Below are 19,540 nucleotides of genomic sequence, written 5' to 3' on the forward strand. Positions count from 1 at the left end.
TCCTACAAAGTATTGGAATGGCAGTAACAAACTTTCTGCACTACTGCCTGAAGCTATAACCAAAACTGGTTGGTCAGTTCTCCCTTCATTTGTGGGTAAGATAAATTTTCTCGTTAATGCAACGCAAAAGAATGAATTATTCGAATAAAATTCTCCATTTCGTGTTCAATTTGAACTCAAGTGATGAAATAAAAAGGCACTCGTTTTGCTTTACCATTCTTACATAGAACCAAGTCCAATTCTCTTGCTTCATCTTCTTGTGTTTGAATGATAAATTTACATTCCAACCAGATTTCCCTTCCAATTGATAGGAAAACATGTTTTGAATTATGTTTTTGATTTTTTCATTGGAAAAATAAAGTCCATGCAAAGTTGTATTCAATGCAAATCAATGGCACTGTGTTAGGGGCGGAGCAGAAAATAAACAGAGCGCAGAATGTTTTAATTGAAACAAAACAAAGAAAGCTTTGTGTTTTCAAAAGTCATCGTTACTTTTCGCCAGCAATCGGAGAATAAATGCGATACGAAAAGTGGCTAAAGCTAGAAACATATTTATCAGCGAAAAGAATGAATGCAGGTTTCAAATAAAATTTAGTGACAATTTCTTATTTTCTCTACCAAAAACAATGCCAAATACCAAAACATTTAACAGACCGACTGCATCCTGGGGTTAGAGCAAGGTTTTCGATTGCTCTTTACAACCCAAATAGATCAAAAATGTATGTTTTTTTACGATAAAGGCAAAATATTGAGATTGCTGAAATTACAGATTTGCTTAGTCACCCTTGATTGGTTTTTGTTACACATTGACAATATGTGTTTTGGCTGATTAATACGTAAGACTAAACGAAAATTCCAGCCTAATACCACCTTAGATAATACTGAAATATAATCTTAAAATGTCCAGGTTACTCGTTTGACAATATAAGCAATGTTATTTTATTGACACAATAAAAGGGTGAGGAATGGAAATCCACTGAATATGGTTAAGCTACTTATACACAAACATTTCTGGTGAACGGTGACATTTAACTGTAGAAATTGTAAAGATTTGCATTCCCCCCCGATTAATGGAATATGGCGATATACGATTATAGAATCGCTCCAAAATAGACGGTACCCATTTTTGGCCCGTTGAAATCACGCTCTCTGCAGGAACAATTTAATTGGTCATATTCCCAATGAGTAGACACATGATGTGCAGGTGCATTGATCGCCGATAGCTACCTGTGCTGAAAGTCACCTTTAAGTAGTTAGCAAGAATAATGCATATCAGTGAGAAAGCATATTTTTCTGTAACAATCCTGCATCTGGACAATTCGAATATTTTCCAAAACTTGCTATAAATTAGTATTTCACTTGGTGTCGTACAACAGACATTTATTTGTTATTGTAACATGTAAATGCAGTTTTAAAAAAATAATCGTGTGAGGTCATCAGTGTAGTGTCAGAAGATAGGATTTTCGGGTATTTGTCCACGAAACCTTTGGGGAAAATGCTGAGAGTTGTTAACGAACTGCGAAACGGTCTTATCATACAAGGAGCAGCGACCAATTTCCTGCAAGGTTATTCTTCCATCTGATTTTATCTTTTATCTACCAATACAGAAGGCAATAACTCATCTGTCCTCAATTGAAGTGAAGGTTTATGTTAAAGTCGCATGGGAAAATAAATGTGAAAATATTAAATATCTATAAATAATTTATGCACGTGATTGGTTCCATGATTCAGTATGAATTATAGTCTCTTTCCTTTGTTAGTCTTTTGTATTCAATTCTATAAAATGCCGTTTTGCATTCTATTTCCCGTTTCCAACCACAGTTATCATTAAAATAATCAGTCTCGATACAAGAATCTGCATGTACTTAGAGTAGGTGACCCTTATGACACGATATCGCATTCATTAAATACGATCTTTAAACACCAACCATGCAAACAGAAATTGAAAATCTGTATTTAACAATTCGCTAAAAGAAAAGCTCTGATAATTTATACCATCACTACCCCTGTTTTAATTCCGCAGCATGTACCAGCCAAACCCGAATGTGTAGATCTCACAATCATTATGGAGTTTGTAATTTGTCGTGAAATCGAATTACATGATATTAAAATAAAGTAACTCGTTGCTGGGTGAGCCTTTATTTGGGAGGATTAATGCGATTCATTAATTGACTAACGATTCGAATTTCTTTCGATTAATTTTATTTGTGTTTTTCATCTAGCAATATGTTGCTATGGTTTCCTGCCTAACCGTCAGAAATTAAAATATTTGTGCTTTCTCTACTTTTTTAAAAAAAGTCTTAAAGTCGTTTTGGTCTGGAACCTATAGGTGGAGCATTCATATGCAAATAATCTGTGGCTTGTGCCTTAAGTATCACTGTTAACATGGAGAACACAAGCGCCATTATCCTTCCAAATCGTCAAAAGAACGTAATCAATTTGTATTCAATCTGTTTTGCACAATGAGCATTCACCGATTGAAATACTTGTAATTCCACCGACTTCAACGCCAGAAATAATACCACCAAAATGTATTAGATATTGTCATTTATTTTGCCATATATGTATATGTATATTTATATTACACAATATATACTTCAAGATAAACTTCGCATTATACATTCCGCCATGTATAACCACACCACACAGACGGTTTAAAACATTTCCACATGTTCATGAAATAATCGCTTAGATAGCACATATATTCCTCTCCATATAATAAACATGGATTTTCAGACATTCCCAGTCTCTTGCCTGGAGACCTCGTTGTTGAAACCTTATAATGTTGGGATGCGAGTTGGTGACAACAAACCCCGCCAATACTGCATATTTGAAATACTCTGGAAATACTTCAAGGTGTTATTGAAGGTTGGCCCTGTCATCTCCACTTAGAAAACGCCGAATTATAATTGCACGAGCTGCCGCAATGCGGTCAGAATTTAAATGTAGATTTTTTTTTCATAGTTCCTGCACTTGATCGGTTTTAGGTAACAATTTGAGTTCTGTGCAAAATTAAAACGGGCGCCTATCTGAAGTGGTTTGTGGATCTGAGGGCGGGTGGGGGTGGGACGGGGTGGGAATGTGCCCCAAATGGCTCTCAGTCGCTTGTGTTGGAGGCGAAAGCCTCAATTAGTCCCTCCAGTGAATGGATGAAGCCGGACACACTGCATATAGAACCGATGACAAAGATGGAGACATCGAAAAAGACGTGGTGCCACTGCAGTTTTCGCCACAAAATTTTAAGATGGAAGAGACTTGGGAGCAGAAAACAGAGACCAGCACCCGTTAGGCTCCCAGTCAGGCCCATTAACAGAGCGAAATGGGGGATATACATGGCCATAAACAAGGTCAAGACCACTAGTATGCAGCGTAAAGCTAAACCCCATGATTTGAGTTTACCATCTACCCCATAACAATTCGTAAACATTGCAATCCTGCCCTCCTGGAAAAAGGATTTCTCTAAGACTTCAACAGCTGCGAAAAATGGCAGCGGATAGGAGAGCAAAGCTTTGGCTACGAGAAAAACGTTGACCACTGCCCTAATAGTAGAGGGGAGATTGTCTGTGATCACCTCTTTTGTCTCATCTGCCCAAGTTAGGTAGGCCACCAAGGCGAACAGTCCCTTCAATATGCACGCTGCAATATGAGTCCAGTTCATCATACTGTGGAATTCTTTGGGGCTTTTCATGTTGCCCTCCAGCGATGGCAGGAAGATCTGTGAAGTGTAGCTAAAGACAATAATACCGATGGAAATTGGGAACTTTTTCACATCAATATAGAACTTGACTTTATCCCAGGCCCAGTCCCGGGCTCGAGACAGACAGTAGGCGATCACTAAGATGTTAATCACAAAATGTGCCAGAGTACAGAGCAAACTGAACTTGGACACCGCTTTGAGATTTCTCAGGAACGCGCAAGGTAATAATATCGCAGTGGCCAAGATGGACCACGACTTTTGAGAGACGGGCAGATTCGGGAAACTGTTATACATAAGGTTGCCGCTTACAACCACATACAAAACGCAGGTCATTATTAACTCAATGATCTGGGCTACATTCACGACCCTACCGCCCAGCTTCGGAAAGCGAGGGGCACAGCAGGCATTGGCAATATCTACATAGGAGTCCCTTACTCTCACTAGCTCGCCGTCTTCGTTTTCCTCGTACAGGCAAGCAATCAGGATCTTTCCCGTGTAGCAACACACAACAGCAGCGAAAATGATTAAAAACAGTCCGAGATATCCTCCGTGCAGGATAGCATAAGGGAGGCCCAGGACGAACATACCCTGAAAGACAGACAGTGCAATGTGGACACATTCCTTATCAATATCAATTCTCACAAGAAGCTGAGCACAGCTTTACAGAACAGGATGCATTAGTAAGGCATGTAGAAAATTATACGTTGCAGTTTAACTATGATATGGACATCAATGAATGCTGCATAAATTATGTCTTTTATGACAGCCAGCACTCCATATTATACAAGGCGTTATTGTTGCTCAAAGTAAATGATTAATCTTCAATAGCTAATAATACATTGTTACTTTCCCATGGCGGTCATTATTCTGCATTCTGTTTCAAGGCTATGCATCGGGTGCAGTAACATGCACAGTTTTAGAAAGCTCAAGTTAGATTCAAGTTAATTAAAGAGTCACATTCGCATAATTCTATTCTTCCAAAGGACAATGAAGCGATCACGTGCAATCTGCATCACTGTAACTTTATATTTATTTTATCATCAATTAAGAGCCAAAGTAGCCGCTCGTCACTACAGTTCAGATGAGGTATTCGATTTTTTAAATTTAAAGTAATGAATGGGAAAGGTGTCTATTTTACCTGGATGGCGTTGGTCACATTCCAGCCCGCTTCCCATGCAGTGATTTTGGGCTTCCCCTGAGCTGCTAATTCCACACACGGCTCTCCATTCTTGGAGGTTGAAGGGGGCAGCCCAGTCCCGTCCCTCTGGTAGTGACTGTCGCCCTCAGTCGCTGGCTCTGCCTCTCCGCTCACCTCTTCCGGCTTCAGAATGTCCATCTGCAGACCCTGACGGTGCTCATAGTCGAGGTCATCACACTGGGCAAACCCGACAGCTTCCTCGTCAGTCGCCGCTTGAAAGCCCATCCTGGCGAACACCCCGCTAACTTTAGCCTGAGATTTGTTCGATACGGAAGTAGCAACATTTGAAAGCTTGCTTTTTATAAGCGTCGCCATCGCCACTTGGTTCTTGGGAGACACTCTCTTGCAGAACAGGAAGCAATTTTGATTTGCACGGCAAAGCTTTGTGGAGGGGGGGGGGGGAAGAGAGAGGAGTATGGGATCCCAAACTGCTATCTCCAAATCTTACTGAAAGTGTACCTGCCCTTCCAGGCGTTCCCGTGGATCATGACAGCTTTTCGAGTTGGAGTCTATAAGCTTGCCCGCCGCATCCTGTATCGCTCTCACTCACTGCAACGTGAAAGCAGCAAACCAGGGAAAGGCGTCGGAGCTTTCTCGCTCTCTGCCTCTGCGCAGATATCCCCCCCCCCCCCCCAGTCTGAGCCGCCTGGGTCCCAGTTGGTTTCCTTCAGCCGGAATAATGCCAGTTCTGCTGTGGAGAGCTTTAGGGGACGAATGAAAGGCGACGTGTCACACAATTGACAACGCAAGCCATTGCTTTGCCAACCACGTCTCTAAAGCCGACAGGTTCATCCATTAGCCAGAAAGGCTGGGTGCATTCAGGTGGGAGGAGAGCTCGCCCCCCACCCCACCCACCTCCCGCCCCCCTCCCCGTCCTATCCACAATACTGCTCCAGTTCTTTGCATTATAAGAGATCGCAAGCTCTGTGATAACTTGCCATTAATATTTGCGTCAGCAACAGTAAAGTACAACGCATTAAAAGTGCCCAGTGAACTGGCATCTCTTTCTATATATTTCTGAAACGTACATCATATGACCCAGTGAGGCTATTGTTGACTAAGACACCCAGCTCCTGAACTAAAGCGACTCCAACTGTTCCTCTTCCGATGGAGAGGAGCAGAAGTTGCAAAGTGTCAGCTCTTAAAACGCTCCTTCCTAGATTCCTTACTCCCATTGGAATGAGACTAAATGGGATCTCTGGATCGGGCGCTCCAGTGCTTGACATCGATGTGCGCCGAATGTCGCATTTCTGAGAACTGAACGCGAAATGCGGAAATGAATTCGTTTTTGCTGCCGGCGAAACATTATTGCGGTGATCCATATAGTTTACAAACCCAGTCAGATGTTTCTGAAATCGTGTGTCAGGGCACCATTTGCAATGTTTACCTGTGAATAATGAAATGCAGCATTGTGCAAAGTCTGGGTAATGAAATTAAGTAGTTTTCGAGCTGAGATTAGCAAATTAGAGATTTTTCCCTCCCAGTGCGGGGACAGTATAGCTGCCACAAACAAACATTACCAAACCCCTGGAGCCAGTCTTCCCTGACAGCAAATGCGAAACGTTGTTTTTGTAAAAAGTGCACATTTCCAAACTGTGCTTTTTCACAATTAATAACAGTTAAGAGACGCAAATATCCACTCCTGCTCTCAACCTGAAACAATGACCATAGATCTTCCTGTAACTAAAAAAAAACCCTTTAAATGAACTCTTTAAACCCAAATCTGGTTATCCCTTTAATTCTCAATGATCAACAGCCCATTCGTTTAAGATCTTCAAGTCACCGTTGTCGTCGGAATTGTGAAGGCAAGGTTGAAAAAAGCCACAGTCACATCTGCCTTTGTATGAAGCAGACTTTAGAACTCGCTCTCAAAACGGATGAACTTATCTGAAAGTTTTAACTTGCACTCGGTTTGTGGAAAGCCATTCTAAACCACCAGCTGCATTTCCGTTTCCTTGCATTTCTCTCAGGGACCGACTTGAAATGGACGGAGTGAGTTTGATGCAGCTGATCAACTCTCTGTGCCAAGGAATCCCCATGTTACGAAGTGCGGATTTGTTTGTATTGTACGGGAATGAGTGAAACGGACCTTGTTTATTGGAACGCATTTGACGATGAGCCAAACTTACCCTGCACCCGGATGGTCATAGTTGCATCTTCACAAAACACTAATGTAAATGTATTCAAAGTCGATTTGAATTCATGCAGTTTGATGTCTGAATGACGACCGGTTTCTGTAAATTTGTTTGACTGACCTTTATCGCCATGTGTTCAAAATGCAGCTTACATGCATTCTATTTTTAATTATTATCTTTTCACATCATTTATGGAGTTTTCCCTCTTTTTGCAAACGTTTTCTGTCTTTTGTTGTTGTTGCTAACCGATTGAATAATGTGAGGGTGAATCGGTTCTGCCCGATGAGACCAGAAAGTAGCGTTCCCCGTTTTACTTAAAATCTGGGTTTTTTTTTCAAATGCAGGACGCAAGATCTTCTCAGAGCAGGAACAATAACTCCGTCCAGTGGTGTCGATGTTTAATTTTGATATGGATTTGCAATATGGAGGGTTCAAAATGATACGTTTTTCAAAATTTTGTACTAAATGTTGGCAGTAAACGGATAATCCCTGTGAAGTGAAATTACAGAAGGATTTGTAAACGGACACACTGACTTGCGAGGGGAAAAGTCCGTCACAGATGTGGCGAATTCCTTCAATCAGGAGTGATCGCCTTATTTCGGATGTGCAGTGAATTGCAAGGACCGATTTAAACATATTCGGATACTCTAGAAAACTGGCTAACTCATTGACAGTGAACTACAGAATTTTCTTCGCAAACGCAGGGTTTTTCAGATATAAAATCATTTAAAAATTTCGAATTGTTGTAGTATATTGTCAATTGATAGAATTTCAAAGGTTGGAAGTTAGTCTACGTAAAGTGCATGTTTAACCGTAAATAAACTGTGATTATACAGTGTTGTAACAATACTGTCTATTTTCTGACGTTGATGTTAAAACAAAAGCGTTGAAATTGCTTCTCTGAGCATTTTTTTTATTATTGCAAACCCGAGCATTTAGAAGCGATATTTGTTCATTATATAAATGCCGCAAAAAAAAGTTGTTGCTTTGTGCAGATAAATAATGTTAGCCAGCTGACCTAAAACGAGAGAGATTTCAATGTCTTCAGATTATATCCTAGACTTTAATTTGTGAAAGCTGCTCTCCGGGTGAAGGTAGATTAATATTTCCGCCCTTGTTGCCAGAATCTAAGTTCCAGACGAATACTTTCTTGGCAGCTTACCTGATTTACAAATGTCATCGGGCAGCATGCAGCTTCTGAGATTACAGTTTTATTGGGCACGGAAGAATGGTTCAGCGTTTATTTCTGTTCTTTCAAATCCATGTGACATCAGACAGGCCCTTGCATCACATTTTTGACAGTGTGATGACCATAGTTAGGTAGGTAAACCAACGGGCCATTCGTAATGGAAAAATAACTACTTTTCTTGACACTAAGCATTTTTGTTTGGTATCAGTGAGTTTTAACTTGCCTGCCTGTGCAGAATGGGATGGTAACTGTAACTTAATGCATCATTGATACAAAGTGGTTTCCAACACATTAACTCGAAAGCATCCGTACAATGTAAGAAAAAGTTTGGCGAACTTGCTTCCAAAAGCAATAAACTACTGGACCGAGTAACTGTAGCTATGACAACCAACTTGCGAGTTGAGACCCGATGAAGTGCAGCGTGAAGACAAATAAAATAGATTTGTGGGTAAGTTCATCTGAATGATTCCAAATGAAAGCAGGCTTCATGTTCACTCCGTACTATTCCATGTTTGCATTAAAATGACATCCTTGGAAATATCCCACTGTTGTGTAGTTTAGAAAAGAATATCTATTGGTTACACGGTGGGACAGACATTCTTCTCTAGGTTTATCCGCATGAAGTCAATGAACTGAATAACCTTCTGTCCCATAATTACTGTTTTTTTTTAAATTCACTCGTGGGACGTGATGTCGCTCTCCGTCACTCGAATGACACTAACTTGAATTTAACGGAGTAATGTGATGCTGCTGCTGTCATTGCATTAGCAATCCAGAGACCGGAATAATGCGGAGAAGGAACGAATTCAAATCGCATCATGCTACCTGATAAGATTTAACGTTAATTAGTTAATTAATTAAGCAATAATGGCGACTATAAAGCAACTGGAGTATTGTGATCCACATCCTGTTTAATAATACCAGTTAGAAAGAAAAAAAAATCTTACCCTTCATGTGACTTCAGACCATTAGCACTGGGGTCGATTCTGAACTGCTTTCTGTTATGAGTATCAAACAGGTGCGGAAAGGTAGCGCTGTGAGTGTGCCTACGCCACAGGTATTGCAAAAATGTGACTCCTTGATTTGTCAAGGATAATTAAAAATGGAAAACAAATATGCTAACCTGAACAGTTAAAGCCAAATTTCATAATTAAAAACAACAGAAAATCCAAAAATGTAAATATGAATTTTAAGGAAGTTTCACTCAGATATAAGCAACATTACCCTGATTCAGCAACAAAGAAACTGAAGTTGGTCAATAGTAAGAAAAGGCATGTTTTTTGCTTCCATGTTTGTTTTTTTAATTTATCAATAATAAGATCTAGCAGAATTTTGCAATTACAGAATGAAATGGGAAAGGAATGGGATTATCAGGGAGTGCAGATTCATAGCTCCTTGAACATGGAGTCGCAGGGAGATGGGATAGTGAGGAAGTTGTTTGGGATGCTTTCCTTTATTGGTCAGAATATTGAGTACAGGAGGTGGGAGGTCATGTGGCAGCTGTACAGGATATTGGTTAGGCCACTATTGAAAAATTGTGTGCAATTCTGGTGTCCATCGTATCGGAAGGATGTTGTGAAACTTGAAAGGGTTCAGAAAGGACTTACAACGATGTTGCCAGAGTTGGAGGATTCGAGCTATAGGGAGAGGTTGAATAGGCTGGGTTTTTTTTCCCCTGGAGAATCGGAGGCTGATGGGCGACCTTATAGAGGTTTATTAAATCATGAATGGCATGGATAAGGATAAATAGACAAAGTATTTTCCCTGGGTTGGGGAGTCCAGAACTATAGGGCTTGGTTTAGGTGAAAAATTGTGTGCAATTCTGGTGTCCATCGTGTCGGAAGGATGTTGTGAAACTTGAAAGGGTTCAGAAAGGATTTACAACGATGTTGCCAGAGTTGGAGGATTCGAGCTATAGGGAGAGGTTGAATAGGCTGGGTTTTTTTTCCCTGGAGAATCGGAGGCTGATGGGCGACCTTATAGAGGTTTATTAAATCATGAATAGCATGGATAAGGGTAAATAGACAAAGTATTTTCCCTGGGTTGGGGAGTCCAGAACTATAGGGCTTGGTTTAGGGTGAGAGGTGAAAGATATGAAAGAGATCTAAGGGTCAACGTTTTCACACAGAGGGTGGTACATGTATGGAATGAGCTGCGAGAGGAAGTGGTGGAGGCTAGTACAATTGCAACATTTAAAAGGCATTTGGATGGGTGTGTGAAGAGGAAGGGTTTGGAGGGATATGGGCCAGGTGCTGGTAGGTGGGACTAGATTGGGTTGGGATATCTGGTCGGCATGGATGGGTTGGACTGATGGGTTTGTTTCTCTGCTGTATATCTCTATCACTCTATGATTCTACGTGGAAGCTGTGAATCTGGAGTGTAAGAGCATGGCGTAGCAGTTTAGATATATGCATCATAATGGAAGTTGAGGTAAACACAGGTGATGCACATAATAAAAGCTGACAATAGTTAAGTTGTAAAAAGAATGAATGGTTTGTAATATATAGCATTTCTGACAATCACCTTGGATTCTCAAAGTGATTTACAGACAAGGAAGTATCTTCAAAGTATAGTCTTTGTTGAGTACAGGAAGTATAGCAGCCAGTCTGTGCATACCAAACACCAGAAAATTGTATTGTTTTGAGGGCAAATAACCTGTTTCATGTGATGTTCGTTGAGGGATAAGTACTGGTGAGCACATTAGTGATGACTCCCAATGCCTTTCTTCAAATTAAGTCAGTTCATTCATCAACAATTACATGGATAATCAACCATCACGCTACTACCTATGGAATGAGTTACCAATGTTGTCAACTTTTATATCTGATTAATCTTCCAGGTTTTCAAATCTAGACATTCTCAATATTTTTGACTGAGTGAATGATGACAGACTGAATGTATATCAGCAGTTTATTTGTTTTATTGACTTGTTGGCCACATTTCTTTAGGTCTTTTGTTATGAATTTTCATTGGTTTACATGCTGATCAGCATTTCTCAAGTTGAAAGAGATACTTGGATGAACAATTGTATAGCAAAATGGTTTTTGAAAGAATTGTACATCTATGAGGTTACAGATGTTTCAAGTTTTCTTCTAATCAATTATGTTTAAACTTGTAATTACTCATGATAATATGGGAGCTTCAACTCCAATTCTCCATAAGCAAAGAGGTACTACTAATAATGTGATGCTAAAGCTAAGCTATTGACAGACAATATAGGTGTTTTCATTTGTTAATAGCAGATTATAATAAAGCAGGTTTATTTTGTTACTTTAAATTATGTATGACATAACATTATGTCTCAGTAAGCAATAATTCCAGCTGACCTATCAAGTCACTACTGTTCTTCTGATAGATCAAGCTAACTATATTTATGCAGTCAACACAAACCAGGTGCAATATGTAAGAATTATCCCTGCTTCCCCAATGCATAGTATGCACCTTTCACCTCAACCCACACCGACATCCCCACCCCTCCCCCAACACACACACACACACATGCACACCTATATTCCAATCTCATTTAAGGAACTCCTCATCATAACTTTGTATCCCCAACACTCCCAGTATCTGTGCTGATAATTTTTAAAATCAACATCATTTCTTGTCAGTTTTGTAATGTTTGCAGTTCTGGTGGTGTCTGCTTCAAATTGGGATGATAACTGTTGTGTGGGGCACTTCAACCATGGCCAACATTTTATCTTCACATCCTGTAAAGAGAACAGAACATATTAACCACTTGTATTTTTGTATTGTACTAACATAGTTTATGTACTCGGTAAAACCTGTAAATATGTTCTAGACTTACATAACTTACATTGTTCTGTACTCTCCTCTAACTTTCAATCCACTTACCACTTTGAACAAATCTGTGATATGTTTCTCATTTGCTTAAGTTTAATATATGTACCAATTTGTTGAACATTGCACCATCCTGTTACAGTTTTATAACTTCAGGATACTGTGATTTTGTTAATTGAAAGTGTTCTCATCAATACATTCTCTCTTCTATCAGGACACAGTTAATGTCATTTACCAACCATTGTGTTTGCCATTCTGTACTTTTTCAAATTATATCCTTGCTCACATTTCTATGTGTCTTTAGGAACTTTTATATTTATATCTTTGCAACAACAACCTTTTATTGTGTTCTTATATATTTTGTCCTGTTCATACAGCACCCCATAATTGTGGCCTATATTTGCTCTATGTTAAGCAACACCCCAACTTTAAAAATCTCATCCATGCTTTCAACTTCTTCAAGAGGTTGACTTTCTTTATCTTTGTAATATCCTCAAACAGGACACCCTTGAATGTTAGCATTCTTTTAATTCTGGTCTCGACCATCCAAACTTTTAATTACTCCATCTTAAACTCTAGACCTCCACAACAAACCCCCTCCCAACCCCTGCTCACAGTAAGCCTCTTCATCACTTCAACTGCCATTTCCTACTTGAAGATGCTCCATAAAACTATCTGTTTATCTAAGTATCTATTCAAATGTCATACTGATTCTTTCTGTGATGCAGATTAAGAATTGTTTAATTCATTCCTCTAAAACAATTTGGGATGTTTTTAAAATCATGTTAAAGGTACTATATAAACTTTTGTGGTTGCATTGTCTTACTTTATAGTGATATCATGCTTTATTTCCATGATCTTTATTAAATTGGCCAATGTCTTCCAGATCCATAATCAGGCCCTCCAAATAGATATTCTAGAATTCAGTATTTCTGAGATCCATCCAGATTTAACTACTACTTTGCACAATCAGGGGTTACCTTCCTCCATCAAAGGGTAAGGTTGTGGGGGAAGGGTAATATCATAAGGGGGTTTAGTTAGTTAATTTGGCTTGATGATGACAGTGCAGTGCAAAATCAAACCAACAACATCCCAGTTTGATTATGGTAGTTCATGGAGCCCCATAGACCCTCAGTGCTTGTGGAATGTTGCCCTCCAAGCTATACAAAAACAATTGTCTCTCTATAATGGAACAAAATATCTATGGGGTGCTTTATGGGCTATGCCTGATAACCTTACTCCCTTAAAAAATCATTTGGGTCACTTTTATGTAAGTTCCAAAGGTTTCATTTAATGTTCAACTTTGCCCATTGCAGATTTTCACCCACAGTGGAGTTCTAGTACTTGTAGAGTCATTTTAAAAAATGCTGTGCATAATCCCCAATGTGTAGGGTTCAGGATTGACTGATAATTAACCCTGCAGTATGGTAAGTGGCCTGCTAAGAGTACATAAGTGCCTACTACATTCCCTGTTTCTTAAAATACCATTATGATCAACCATTACATGCATGTTAAATCTGTACTCCACACTCATTTACAGATAAATGAAATACTGGAAGCTTAAAAATAGTCAAAGTACCATTTCATATTATAGTTGCAAGTTGGGTTAAATGTTTAAAAATATGTTAGTATTTATGATAGCTACATCTAACAAGTCCTTAAAAATACTACCCTCATAGACATATCATTAGCTTTTTCCAAACTTCTGGCAAATATGTACTCAATCATGACGAAAATGAACTTATGAAGATCTGTTCTTTTTCAAAATTCAAATAATTCTTTGCAACAGTCAAACAATCAAAATGTTAATAATCTTCACTCCTTCACAGATAACAGTGAATCTGCTGCCTGTCTGATAAGAAAACAGCCTGCTTAGTTTGTCACAATTACAATAATGGTAAATCACACTTCTTTTCTGACAATGTGCTATATCACCTTGTCACCCCAGCATCTCACCCAAATTGCATATGCTTCTTTGCAACGAATAGTTCAAGTATTGCATTCTATACTTAATAAAGTAGGATGATCTTCATTTAGCCCCATTGTTGACATTAATAAAGTTGGCATTGTGACAGATGTGCCCCATTTGATGGAAAATACAAAAATAATACTCAGTAATAGCATTTACTAAAAATACAGAAATAAATTTGCTAAATGAAATCAGTTCAACATTGCTTATGATTTGTGTTTCATATACTGTTACAGTAATTAGTAAGGTTGCAAGTTGAGCAAAAATTCAACATTTGCACACATCACTAAATATTTGAGCACTATATTTGTTTGAATTATCATGTTTCTAGGTGGCTAATCCATTAAATAATAGATTGTATAGCACTAGTTCACAGGTTTAAATCAGTACTGTACCTGTTTAAAACATGCAAGCCAGCAGACCTAAGTTATACTTCAGTTTATCCCACAAAAGCTGAATTCCCTTAATGGGCGCATTCATGCATGCACTGGTACATATGGGTACATAACAATTCTTAATACTGCAGATTATTGTTAACTTGCTAAATTGTTATCCCCACACAGTCTAATGGCATCCTTACATGGAATCTAGCTGGTAACAATTCAGTGGATCAATTGCTTTGAAATGCTCCTTACGAAGAGAATATCCTCAATGTTGCAGAGGTGTAGCAGACATGAGAAAAATATATCACAAATTAAAAAAAAATCAGCAAGAACAATGCGCATTTTATGATTAGAGATTTATTCTATACGAATTGAAATAAGAAATGGAACTTGAACAGGAAGCATTATTCATCACTTTTGGAATGCGTTCTGTCGCGAAATTCTGGTAAAGCTGTATTTATCCCGGAACTAAACTCGCTCCAAACTGTTGAGACATCGCTTTATGCTAAAGTAAATTTGACGTTACCTGTCATTAATCCACTGTAACTGGAAGCCAATTTTTTTTTTCAGGTGATATCACCATCTTTAGAATCTGACTGAAAGCGATGGAAACGGCTCCGTAAACCTTCATCCTTCACACGGGGTTGCAACCCCTCGCCTAAGTACGCGCTAAACTGTTAGGAAAACTAATTCTCAGTTTCAGGCTTTGAGAGGTAGTTCCGCAATCCTTTGGTGTGCAATGCGTTAACTTGTCAAACAGTACAACTGCTTCCACGAAAAATATTTACGTTTTAACTACATTAAACACATCTTGCTTTATCGCGATGTGTAAAACTCTTCATAAGTAGTGGACTTTCTATTTTGCTACGTTACCCTTCTCCAGCACATCTCCCAAGCTTATTGCACTTACAAACAATAAGAAACCATTAATTTCAGAGCCGCCACTCTGACCAACTGACAAAATGATCACTTTTAAAGAGGCTGGTCTGCAAAAGCCAGACAAGTAATGACAATAAAGGCTGAGAGTTTGGTAGTCTAATGTTGGTCAACAGTGAGATTAGTTTTAATACGATCCTAACGCCGAATCATCGAAGTTTATTGTGATACCTACTTGCATTGTGTCAATTTAAATTGCATGTTTTCTTCTCTTCACACAGTTTTAACTGTGACTGTCAATCAACATTAGCCCATTCTGCGGAAGACACTGTCCAAGAAGGCACTGGTTTTTAGATGTATTAGCTGGGGATCCAAGGCGCGCTGCCAGATATAGACAAAGACACTGAATTGCTTTAGCTGTAAGTGTAAATAAAACACTGATGTGAAACACACATCTCTGTATTCAGAGATCGGCTTTAGCTCGTCGCCTTGAGACTTCTGAATAAACGATAGTAATCATCAGAGAAAGATTCCGTGATCTCCCACAGGTGCCTTGTCCAATCTTACGGGTTTAGGCTTCTTAGCCAATACTGTCATTGGAAGCCTCAGCTGAACGTTTCCTTAAATTACAAGGGCTGGGCTTGGCAAGTGACTGACTCTATCATTGCGCTGAACGGAAACCAAAGGTAGAAGCCTCAGTGTAGGATCGGGATGAGGAGCTCTTGCTTCCAAAACTGAAATGAAAGAAATGTTAAGATATTTTAAGGTTCTGACCTTCCACCTTTGGAAACCGTGGTTTAATTCTCACACCTTGCTTAATTCAATACCGAGAGAGAGGTTTTGAAAGGATGGAAGAGTATGGATCACAGCATAGAATCTGAACATTGAATGAAAGTTCCCACTTTCATTCAATGAATCTAAATCTGAATAAAAATGTTCAGGACAGTTTTACACAGTTCACACCGCCTGATTGAAATTGGAATGTTGCACATATTAAGTGTGTATAAGACTCCCTCCTGAAAGTGATTGTGTGTGTGCGCGGTTTACGCAGAGATTCAAAACTCTTCTCTCAGTCCGTCATCTTGTAATCGTTCAGATACTACACACATGGAATGTGCAGTCTAAATTGTGCAGCAAATTGAATGTCGTTTTTTAAAATAAGTTTATAATATTTAAGGAATCCGCCAGACCCTTGAATAATAGCAAAACACCGCAGATGCTGGAGATCCGAAATATAAAAACTGAAAGCGCTGGGGGGTAAAACTCAGCAGGTTTTGCAACATCTGTGGAGAGAGAAATAGAATTCACGTTTCGAGTCCAATGACTTCTCCGGGAATTTTCTGTCTCCGCAGATGCTGCCGGACCGGCTGAATTTCTGTTCTTATTCTGTGAAACACCTTGAATTTGCGGTCGCACCCTGTGTGCTAGGTGGGGCGAGATGAGTTGCTCCCTTTCTGACACAGGTGAGGGACAGCACTTACACTATAGCCGGACATGGAGCTCACTTGCTCATTTTCAGCAACGCTGATTGTATTTCGTGCTGTATAGATCCTGCCTGACAGCCACCCGTGCGTTGGAAATGGACCCTAATGTACCGGTGATATTCTTACACCTCTAGTGAACAATTCAGCGTGCCAACCCTGTCTGGCAATCAGGCAATTCGTGTAAGGTACATTACACTGAAACCTGGTGTGTTCCTCGGTCCATTTCACGAACGGTGAATCCAAGTCCAAATTCCTGGAAACAGAAACAGGGGACCATCAATCGAAAGCACATTTTGCGCGTGGAAGCATTGTTTAGTTTTTTTATTGTTTGGGAAAGCTGATGGGTCGTGTGTTAAACTTGAATGAGGGTGTAGTGAGGGGCAAGACTGAAAAAGGCTTGTGGGGGAACTCATCTCTATGTAGCAAGTCAGGGTCATGATTGCTGATGTTATCGCCCTGTCCAGCCGCAGCTAAAGTGAAGCAATGACTTTGCCGCCGCATCTGGCTGGAAGCTACTTGGTGAAGGATGAAAAAAAAAGCTTTTAATAGCAACGTGAGCGGTTAATGAAATCATCAGCGCCCAGAGACAGAGCGCTTTGCCGGCACCAACATGCAGTCAGTCAGGGCTCGTTTACCAAGGTCACTGGATACTGCAGCTCTCTGCAAGACCCAGAAATGAGTCTGTGCACAAACCGTGTAAGGTCCAAATGTCGCAGTTATTGTCAAGCTGCGGTCGCAAGATTTGCTAGCGTCTGGTGGAGTAACTGGGCCAGATGGTTAAATATAGCACTGGCGACGCTTCTCTTTATTTGTCCTGGAAAAACCTGAGTGTAGCGGAATTAGGTTCATTCTCCATTCCCCTATGCATCGTGTGACAGGATGTGTATTTGATCCTTACTGTTGCCAAACGCAAGGACCTAGTCGTTTGAGTAGTTATGCGATATTAGTCGAGTGTTGTGTCTCGCTGAGAAATAATTGGAATACTTGTGGAGAACCCACTAACTTGCAACCGAAATCCGGTTGGAGTTTGCTTTCACATGTGTCTTTGTGAGACTTTGGATGGACAAAGGAATCTAACACGGACCTTCAGCTGTTATTTAGGGTAAATGCGGTGCTGCAAGTTTTAAATCCAAAGTTATATTTGTATATCACAAATCAAACTGAATGCTAAGCTCCCTCCATGCATGCTTTCAGATCTTTCCCCTCTTTCTATCTCTAAAATCTCCCCCAGCCCCACAGTCCTCACAAATCTGTGTCTACCTAATTCTAACCTCTTGTGCAATTACACTTACAGCTGCAATGTTGGTAGCCATGTCTCAAATTGCCGATACTCCAAGCTTTTAAATTCCCTCACTATACATTTCTACAGACAATTCTTAAAACCTATCTCTCTGACTAATCGTTTGATCACATATAGTCATAGAGTTGTACAGCATGGAAACAGACCCTTCAATTCTACTGGTCCATGCCAAACAGATATCCTAAATTAATCTAGTCCCATTTGCCAACATTTGGCCTATATCCTTCTAAACCATTCCTATTCAAATACCCATACAGATGCCTTTCAAATGTTGTAATTGTACCAGCCACCACCATTTCCTCTGACAGCTCATTCCACACATGCACCACCTTCTGTGTGAAAACGTTGCCCCCAGATCCCTTTAATATCTTTCCCCTTTCACCTTAAACCTATGCCCTCTAGTTTTGGACTCTCCTACTCTGGGGAAAAGACCTTGGTTATTCAATCTATCCAGGCCCCTCATGATTGTATTAACCTCTATTAGGCCACCCCTCAGTCTCTGACACTCCAGAGAAAACAGCCCCAGCCTATATAGCCTCTCCATATCACTCAAAACTTCCAACCCCGTCAACATCCTTGTAAATCTTTTCTGTACCCTTTCGAGTTTAACAACTTCTTTCCTATAGCAAGGATACCAGAACTGAATGCAGTATTCTAAAAGTGGCTTAACCAATGTCCTGTACAGCCACAACATGACATCTCAACTCCTATACTCAATGCACTGATCAATAAAGGCAAGTGTACCAAAAATCCTAATGTGGCGTCTATCATATATTATTTTACAAAATAATATGTCAGTGTTGCCTTATTTATGTGGGTCCTTCCAAACCTTCTGAATTTTAAAATTCACATGAAACCCAATTGACATTCTTGTGTCTCTGACACATTGATGATCTAGAAATGAGCTTTGCCATACTATGCTTCACCTCAAATTTCAGAAAATTACCTTCACCTTGCTTGTGATATCTGTATTTTAGCTATGAAATCTTGGATGCAGCAAGGTTTTCACTAATACCTTTTTCCAGTGCTGACCTTTGGAAATGAGATTGCTGGAGTGAATCCATCTTTAAATATTCATTTGAATATCAATATACATTTACTGCAAAACTAAAGTTGTTGTGTAATTCTACCACCGCAGTATTTTCAGGCACTATTATAATCTTATCATGTTTATTTAAACCCAAATATACAAATTTGAAAAATACTGGGGACAATCAATAGCACAGGCAGCATCTGCAGAGAATGTTTTTGATTGGTGTCCCTTTAACAGTTTGTGTCTATTTATTCAATATATTGATACCACCTCATGAATTAAGTTTTGATTGATTGAACAGCATTGATGGTAATGTTCTTATCAAAGCTATCAGGGACTTTTAAGCAAGTAAGTAAGCACAGAAAGTGTGTCCAGCAGGCTAAGATAAAAGGTAGGGAGGAGGGACTTGGGGGAGGGTCGATGGAAGGAGGTCAAGGTGAGGGTGATAGGCCAGAGTGGGGGTGGGGGCGGAGAG

General features: G+C 39.6%; 1 protein-coding gene and 1 long non-coding RNA gene across 2 annotated transcripts in view; both read right to left on the reverse strand.

Moving 5' to 3' along the window:
* Window positions 1-2,541: 2,541 nt before the first annotated feature.
* On the reverse strand, window positions 2,542-5,499 carry slc32a1 (solute carrier family 32 member 1). The gene is made up of 2 exons (XM_043710563.1): window positions 4,836-5,499; window positions 2,542-4,285 (listed from the first exon to the last, which is right to left on the reverse strand). Exons 1-2 carry the CDS (start codon window positions 5,208-5,210, stop codon window positions 3,098-3,100), a joined length of 1,563 nt encoding a protein of 520 aa, XP_043566498.1. The 5' UTR covers window positions 5,211-5,499; the 3' UTR covers window positions 2,542-3,097.
* Window positions 5,500-10,672: 5,173 nt separating this feature from the next.
* Window positions 10,673-19,540, reverse strand: part of LOC122560182 — an 11,015-nt gene continuing 2,147 nt past the window's right edge. Inside the window, exons 2-4 of the long non-coding RNA XR_006314685.1 lie at window positions 16,730-16,985; window positions 15,484-15,982; window positions 10,673-11,929 (exon numbers count right to left, since the gene is read on the reverse strand). This is a non-coding gene — a long non-coding RNA (uncharacterized LOC122560182). The remainder of the gene's footprint in view (window positions 11,930-15,483; window positions 15,983-16,729; window positions 16,986-19,540) is intronic.

This window comes from Chiloscyllium plagiosum, chromosome 20 (assembly GCF_004010195.1).
Source record: "Chiloscyllium plagiosum isolate BGI_BamShark_2017 chromosome 20, ASM401019v2, whole genome shotgun sequence".
In the NCBI taxonomy this organism is placed as follows: Eukaryota; Metazoa; Chordata; class Chondrichthyes; order Orectolobiformes; family Hemiscylliidae; genus Chiloscyllium; species Chiloscyllium plagiosum.

Excerpts from the sequence above, each read along its gene's own strand:
- slc32a1 (XM_043710563.1), bottom strand. The coding sequence starts at position 5,210 with ATGGCGACGCTTATAAAAAGCAAGCTTTCAAATGTTGCTACTTCCGTA. Across the intron at positions 4,286-4,835 it reads ATGTGACCAACGCCATCCAG|GGTATGTTCGTCCTGGGCCT; the intron begins GTAAAATAGACA and ends TCTGTCTTTCAG.